Source organism: Mangifera indica, chromosome 5 (assembly GCF_011075055.1).
Source record: "Mangifera indica cultivar Alphonso chromosome 5, CATAS_Mindica_2.1, whole genome shotgun sequence".
NCBI classification, from domain to species: Eukaryota; Viridiplantae; Streptophyta; class Magnoliopsida; order Sapindales; family Anacardiaceae; genus Mangifera; species Mangifera indica.
The window spans coordinates 9,963,695-9,972,017 of NC_058141.1; the positions used below are offsets into that span (position 1 = coordinate 9,963,695).

Consider the following 8,323-nt stretch of genomic DNA (forward strand, 5'->3'; position numbering starts at 1 on the left):
TTCATTGTCATCATTTATTTTTATTTACGAAAATTCCATAAGGAAAAATCACTCTTCTGCCATGATTTTTTTTTTTTGATGAAATGAAATTTTAGATGATATTATATAGATTTTCGTAAAAGAAATTGCCTTCAATATGCAACATAACTCAAACATCTACGTTACCATCATATTTAAAATTACAATAAAACTATGTGTACCTATTTTTGATACATAATTTATATGTAAGATGAAATATTATCACATAATTGAATATTTTTTTATCATATGATGACACATGTTTTAAAATCACCCAATTACATGATGACACATCATTGTGTATATAAATTATGTATCAAAAATATATACACATAACATTGCTCTTAAAATTAAATTATTATAGCAAATATATATTCAATAAAATTATATATACATATTTTTAATATATAATTTAAATATATAAATAAATATTATTATCTAATTAAATAATTTTAAATTAAAATAAAATAATATTTAACTACCTTCATCTCTCAAAATATATATATATATATATATATATATATATATATATATATAAAGAGAATAGATATAAAATTTAGGGTTGTTTCGTTGAAGTGTTTTAAAGATTATTTTGGTAATCTATTTTTTATTACTTACATTACCTTGTTTGGTTTATCACGTAATCTTTTATTATCAATCCTGACATGATAGGTAATAGAGGTGGTAATTTAATTATCATATTCCCTTAAGTATTAAAAAATTATCAAGGTAATATTGATTTTATTATAATTATATTATAATTTATTAATTTTTTTTAAAATAAGTTTATTTTTAATTAATATAATAAATATTTAAAAATAATTATATTCAATCAAATTTAAATAAAATAATTTATTAATATTATTTTATTATTGTTAATTAAATACATTAGTTATTCATATTATTTATTTTTATTAAATTTTATTAAATATAGTAGTTATTTATATTTAATAATTTATTTTTAAAATAATTTTTTTATCTTAATAATATAATATTACCTAAACTGATTGTCGTGGTAAAGTGATAACGAAATTATTGACCATAAAAATGGCAGGTGGATTCTTTATACGCTAACTGACAAATATGAAATGGACAGATGGCATACAAAGATACGCTAAAAATCAAAATACCTCAGTCGTTGATCGAATCAATGGACCCACCCATTGCCCATTTCCCACCATTTTAAGGCCCACTTACATTGATTGATAATTATGTTTAAATATTAATTAATTAATATCTATCAAAACTGGAGAATTATTAAATTATAATAAAAAGAATATATAAATCTGTATGTTTGATTATTGCTTTATTTTTATTTCATTTAGTTTATCTTCCTGACAATAATCTTTTCCTGTCTGTATCATTGAAGTCGTTTCTGTTTTGTAATAAGCTCAGTTGCTACATACGCACGCACTCTTATTGAATTCGACTTGGTTAAGGGATTTTCTTACCATAAATCACTTTCTTAACATATTGGAAAGAGTACAAATGTTGTAGTAGGAAAAGTTTGGCGATTTTGGAGTGTTCTTTTGATTGACGAGTGAGGAGTTGCGGTTGAAGCAGAAGGGTTTTGTTCTTGAAGGAAGATGGAGGAAGAAGATAAGATTGAAGAGGGTAGTGTGAGATTGTTGGGTTGTAACAGTGGTGGTGAGACGAGATGGGTTGATGGTAGTGAAGTTGATTCAGATTCACCACCGTGGTCTTTGCTGCAACCAGAGAGTGGATCGGGAGATGGATATGGATCCATGAGGAGGCGCCTTGCGAAGAGGCCCAACAGATTGGATTCTTTGGATGTTGAAGCTATGGAGATAGCTTATGCGCATGGCCACCAATCTAAAGTAATATGCTTTTCATCACTTGTCTGAATATCTTTTCTTTATTTAATATGCAATACTATGTTTTTTGGAAATTGGGAAAACTTGTGATTGGTAAAGTCATAGTACTTAGATTTTAAAGAATAGAATGAAGTCAACACTAGTCTTTGAAACGAATGTTTTTTCCAGTCTTTTTTTTTTTTTTGTAAACCACTAGACAGTGTTTTTCGTCTGTTGTTGGGAGTTTACGACAAAAGAGGTTATTTATGAAAACTTTAGCAAACATGGACTAAGTAGTTGCTCTATGATGTATATTCTGTGCTGCCATATTTTGTGTTTTGGAAGACCTCTAAGAGGGCTTTGCAGCTTAAGCATGACTAGTCGATCTGACGGAGCATGCACAGGTTACTGAGTTTATGATTGTATATAATGGACTACAATCTCCATTATTGGTTGTTTAGGCAGTTGAACTGTAGAGATGCCTTGTATTTAGATGTTCATATGTTTATGTGCCTACTCACAACTCATTTCAAATATGTCACCAGAAGTTGTTTTCCTTGGTCCTGGTAATAATAGGGTTTACTTAGCAATTAGTATACATCTTTTCCTGTTTCTAAACTATAGTACTTGAATGGGACAGGATTCTTCAATTTGGTTCACAATTGCTTTAGCATTTCAAACACTTGGTGTAGTGTATGGTGACTTGGGCACAAGCCCTTTATATGTCTTCAGTGATGTATTCAGCAAAGTGTCCATTGAGTCGGAAGTCGATATCTTGGGGGCCTTATCACTAGTGATGTACACAATTACCTTAATTCCATTAGCAAAATATGTTTTTGTGGTGCTCAAAGCCAATGATAATGGAGAAGGTAAGAGCTTCTGTTGTAGTGATGGTGTTATTGCCTTATCTGCTGATTATCTTGTTAAATATGTTTTTGTTAACAAATGAGTAATTCCAATTTCAGGAGGAACATTTGCTCTTTATTCACTGATTTGCAGGTACGCCAAGGTCAGTATGCTACCAAATCGTCAGATAGCTGATGAACAAATCTCAAGTTTTAAGCTTAAACTGCCTACCCCAGAATTGGAAAGGGCTTTAAATATAAAAGAGACTTTGGAAAGAAGAACTTCCTTGAAAACCCTTCTGTTGCTTTTGGTTCTGATGGGAACTTCCATGATTATAGGAGATGGAATTCTTACCCCTGCAATTTCTGGTACATAGATTTGTATCTTGTGTCTAATTAATTTGGGAAATAATGCCAATTTTTTTTGTTCTATACATGCCACTGTTAGGAAAAGCTAGATTTTACTTGATACAATGACTGAGAAGGTTAAATGTCTTGTAATTGCAATAATATTTGGTTTTATCACGTTGTTTGGTTATGCGTTATGGAGGAATTTCTTTGCTACACATATCTTATTAATTTGGGGCAATATATTTATTGTCCAGCACTGCTTAACCTTATCATTCCATATGCAATTCAACTATATACAATACTTGTCTTTGTGATGATAGTGACGGACTAAACTTTAAGCCTCTAGCTAGCATTTTTTTGACCTTCCAGTGCACACAGATTATAAAATATAAACTTCCCTCCTCTCCAATGCCTTTCTGCTTGATCTATGTTCTTATGTAATTCTTTAGAGACTTTCATTGGCTTCCCAACATATTGAGTAACATGAATTTAGGTACAAATATACATTCGTATCTGTATCTTGTATTTATATATGAAGAAGTGTTCAATCTTGATAATATGAAGGTTAATGATGCTCTTAGTGTTTGTTGTGAGCCATCTATTGGTTTTTCATACTTGAAATGGTCCTCAGTTATCTTGTTATCTTCATTTGACAAATATCTTTCACTTCACATGATAAGGAGTGCTTACACTTTTAAAAGGGGTGGAGGTCACCTTTGCAGATGTGGAATCATACTTATGAAGAACCATCTACGTTCTTGTGCATATGATCGTTTCGTTAATTGTTCTTTTCTTCCTTTCTATAGGGCCTGCTGACTTAATCAAGCACCTCAGTATAATTTAGACAAATCTTTCTTTATTTAATTGAGCTATTTATTTTAAATTTTACATCCTCTGATGTTTTCCTTTTATATTGGATTGCCTGTGCAGGTTGATACCTCTCCTGATTAACAGGCATCAGTTTTTAGATATGATGTGTGTGTTAATATAAACTGACCATCTCTACACTAGCTTAAGATTATGGTCTGATTAACAGGCATCAGTTTTTAGATATGATGTGTCTGTTAATATAAAATGACCATCTCTACACTAGCTTAAGATTATGGTTTTTGTTTTGCAGTGATGTCTGCCGTGAGTGGCCTACAGGGTGAAATACAAGGAATTGGTACAAGTGGGTAATCTTTCTTTTCTTTCAACTGAATTAGGGGCTTTTATGTCCTCTTTGATTGTCAAGATCAACCAAGAGCACTTTACCACTCCCACAACAAAAAATAATAAAATCAAAGAAATAAATGCCCTGAAAGCAGTAATTTTTAGCAGAGAGGATGTAATAGTTACGGTAAGATTTCATTGTTTGTTTTCTCTGTGTATGATGCCTTGTTGGTTAGATGTGATACTGATGTGCTTATTTGGTGAACCAATAAGTATCTATGTATGAGTATAATTAGGGCAATTGTTGTCTGAACTATTGCAGTATTAACATGGTGGTCATTCATATAATTAGGGCATTTATGGTTCTAAAATAGTGAACCTGCTAACTAATATAAATAGTCTAGTATTCTACTTTTACCTTGTACTACATAGACTGTTATGTTTGATAAAAGCTATCCCGTTGATGCAAGTTGTCAACATCTGCAGCTACCATTTAGGGTTCTTGAAAAATCGATAACATTTTATAAAGATCACCTTTAACTAGTTTAATTTATGTGCAGGTGTTGTTGTTCTTGTTTCAATCGTACTCCTAGTGGTATTGTTCAGCATACAGCGGTTTGGGACTGGTAAAGTGGCTTTCATGTTTGCCCCTATTCTTGCTTTGTGGTTCTTCTCACTGGGATCTATTGGACTTTACAATGTAGTGAAGTATGATCTTACTGTTATAAGGGCATTGAATCCAGTTTATATCTATCTCTTTTTTAAGAAGAACAGCAAAGATGCTTGGTCAGCTCTTGGTGGTTGCGTGCTGTGCATTACAGGTATATTTTCTTTTGAAGCTTGGGCACTGCTAGTGGATTGATAATATTACTTGATTTCTTCTGCACTAGTTTACTAGTCAAGCTTATAAAGATTTTTCAAAGATACTCATCGGGCAAGTTGGGTAGCTTTGACCATTTTATGCTTTTAATGGTTGTTACCCCTATTTTATTTCTGTTGTTTCTTGGGTATTACTGAAATACCAAAATTATGCATGACAGGGGGTCTATGCAGACCTGCTTTTGCAGGAACCATTCACAGGTTTTGTTAAATCCATTAATGGAGATGAGTGTTATAGCTTCATATTTCATTTGAAAGTTCTTCAAGAGAAAGCTTCTTTTTAGAAAATTGAGGTTGCCTGCATAATCTTAGAAAAGGCCCTTGTTTAATTCTATAACTTGTTTTATATGATATTTCAGGAGCTGAAGCAATGTTTGCTGATCTTGGCCATTTCTCAGTACTATCCATACAGGTTTTTTTCCCAGATTGCCTCAGCCCTGTTTTTTATGGATTTTCTTTATTAAGAGCTTTATATAATAATTCTACATTGTTTGTACAGATTGCTTTTACTTGCCTTGTATTTCCCTGTCTCCTCTTAGCTTATATGGGCCAAGCTGCATATCTCATGAAATACCCTGTTTCTGCTGAAAGAATATTCTATGATTCTGTGCCAGGTGAGTTTTGCCAATCAATTTCAGTTGTTCCTGATCATGATTTAGAAATCACATAAATTAAGTTCTCCTTTTGACATGCTCAGCTTCTACTTTTTGATCAAACAGACAGTCTTTTCTGGCCAGTCTTCGTAATAGCCACACTTGCTGCCATGATTGCCAGCCAAGCAATGATATCTGCTACATTTTCATGTGTCAAGCAATCTATGGCACTTGGATGCTTCCCAAGGATGAAGATAGTTCACACCTCAAGAAAGCTGATGGGTCAAATTTACATCCCCGTAATCAATTGGTTTTTAATGATCATGTGCATCATTGTAGTTTCTATTTTCCAGAGTACTACAGATATCGCCAATGCATATGGTTAAGTATCCTTCTCTTGGAATATCCTCTGTTTTTTTTTAATCCATTTATTTATATTCTTGCTTTTGGGTGCTTTAAAAAAAATTATGCTATAAATAGTTTTATGCTAAAAAATTTGGAGCACCATAATCTTTTCACAATAGAGCTGATTTACTTATGCAAATTACACCATTGTCCTGAACAGGATCATATGATAATTGAAACAGCACATTGCATCACTTGTAATAGTTTAATATGATAATCTGAACTTCTTTCTTTTTCTTATTTGTGACTGTGCATTGCTTGTATTACTGAGTGAAAATTTTTGAAGTTTTTGGGTGGCAAGTGCTTTCCCTAGAGCTAAAATTGTTGCTCTGACATTTGAGCTATTCTAGGGACATTCAAATCCTTCACCACTAATCATGCTTGATAATGAGTTGGGAATTTAGCTACCACTCACCAGTACTCTAACACTATAATGGTAACTTTCTGCTGATGCAATTCAAATTTTTATTGCAGGCATAGCCGAAGTTGGTGTCATGATGGTGAGCACCACCTTAGTGACAATTGTGATGCTTCTTATCTGGCAGACCAACTTAATTCTGGTGTTGTGCTTCCCACTTGTTTTTGGTACGATAGAGCTCACCTATATGTCAGCTGTTCTATCAAAAATCAAAGAGGGTGGTTGGCTTCCCCTTGCTTTTGCTTCTTGCTTTCTCTGTGTGATGTACATTTGGAACTATGGTAGCGTGTTGAAATACCAGAGTGAGGTCAGGGAAAAGATATCCATGGACTTCTTGCTCGATCTTGGCCCCACCCTTGGAACTCAAAGAGTCCCAGGTATTGGATTGCTATATAATGAGCTTGTCCAAGGTATTCCCTCAATTTTTGGGCAGTTCCTGCTTGGCCTTCCAGCTATCCATTCTACTTTAGTGTTTGTTTGTATCAAGTATGTCCCAGTTCCAGTGGTGCCTCTTGAGGAAAGATTTCTGTTTCGAAGAGTTGGCCCAAAAGACTACCATATGTTCCGCTGCATAGCTAGATATGGTTACAAAGACGTCCGGAAGGAAGATCACCATGCATTTGAGCAACTTTTAGTTGAAAGTCTTGAGAAGTTTCTGAGAAGAGAGGCTCAAGATCTGGCCCTGGAGAGAAATTTATTTGAGTCAGACTCCGACAATGCTTCTGTGAGCTCAAGGGATCATGAAGTACCAAGTGGTTATGGGAATGAGGAGCTTAGGATGCCACTGATGCACGATAGGAGATCTGAAGCAGGAACTTCTACCTCGGAAGAAGTTGTCTCAGTATTACCATCTAGTGTCATGTCCTCGGAAGAAGACCCAACTTTAGAATATGAGCTTTCAGCTCTACGAGAAGCAATGGAATCAGGATTCACATATTTGCTTGCACATGGCGATGTGAGAGCAAAAAAGAACTCATTTTTCCTCAAGAAACTAGTTATAAACTACTTCTATGCATTCTTAAGGAGGAACTGCAGAGCAGGTGCTGCAAATATGAGTGTACCTCACATGAATATTCTGCAAGTCGGGATGACATATATGGTCTGATACTCTTGATTTGTTTGTCAGCTGATAGTCTCTTCAACTTATTGATATATTCATTACATTGGCTGCCTGTTTGAACCTCTAAATTGAGTTCTTGATAAATATTAGAGTTGGAAAAAGGGTAGGAACAGTATATATCTTCAACTCAATACCAGCGTCCTAGCACAAATTTGTTAAGAGTACTTATTCTCTTCTTTCAAATTTGAACTCCCTCATTCCTTAGATCATCCGATAATCTACATTTATCATATGTGTTATGCTTCTTGAATCAAAAGACTGTAACTAGCAGTGGTGAGGCCATTGTAGAACAAAATGTAAGTTTTATGGTGGTGATAATTTTTCAGCTTCAAAATCTCAACTTGTCTTTGAAAATTGTGGTGGGGAAGCTGTTAGCTTCTGGGTGAGTATTTTCTTAGTGTGGGTTTGTAAAGCAAGAAGAAAAGGTGGGCACCATGGATTACTTGTTTAACTACAAAAGAAATCCTTGAAAGATTTATTGCTTTTGACTGCTTTTTTCCCGTACATCTTCATCTTCTTTCTCACTTTGAGGCTTAAAGTTTGGTTGGTGTGTCACTGTCAATATTTTATCTCAGAAAGCAAAGCAGATACAACATTGGGCTTACTTTAGTTATCCCAAAGGATCAAATTCTTTTAGAAAGGTGCTTTTCTTATAAGATATCTGCAACTTCAAGTAGATATAATACATATTTGATAAGTCCTTATCCCGGGGACATTTGGATGCCGGT

At 33.7% G+C, this 8,323-nt stretch overlaps 1 protein-coding gene across 2 annotated transcripts; it reads left to right on the forward strand.

The window, feature by feature from the left end:
- Window positions 1-1,323: 1,323 nt before the first annotated feature.
- On the forward strand, window positions 1,324-7,935 carry LOC123216588 (putative potassium transporter 12). 2 transcript variants are annotated; one of them, XM_044637049.1, is made up of 10 exons: window positions 1,324-1,856; window positions 2,473-2,701; window positions 2,798-3,046; window positions 4,149-4,199; window positions 4,741-4,806; window positions 4,885-5,001; window positions 5,419-5,471; window positions 5,559-5,673; window positions 5,779-6,033; window positions 6,532-7,935. In XM_044637049.1, the coding sequence occupies exons 1-10, from the start codon at window positions 1,605-1,607 to the stop codon at window positions 7,578-7,580; spliced, it is 2,436 nt and encodes an 811-aa protein (XP_044492984.1). In that variant the 5' UTR covers window positions 1,324-1,604; the 3' UTR covers window positions 7,581-7,935. The 2 variants fall into 2 exon arrangements, with proteins under 2 accessions (XP_044492984.1, XP_044492982.1); XM_044637047.1 differs by having other exon boundaries at window positions 4,741-5,001.
- Window positions 7,936-8,323: the final 388 nt, after the last annotated feature.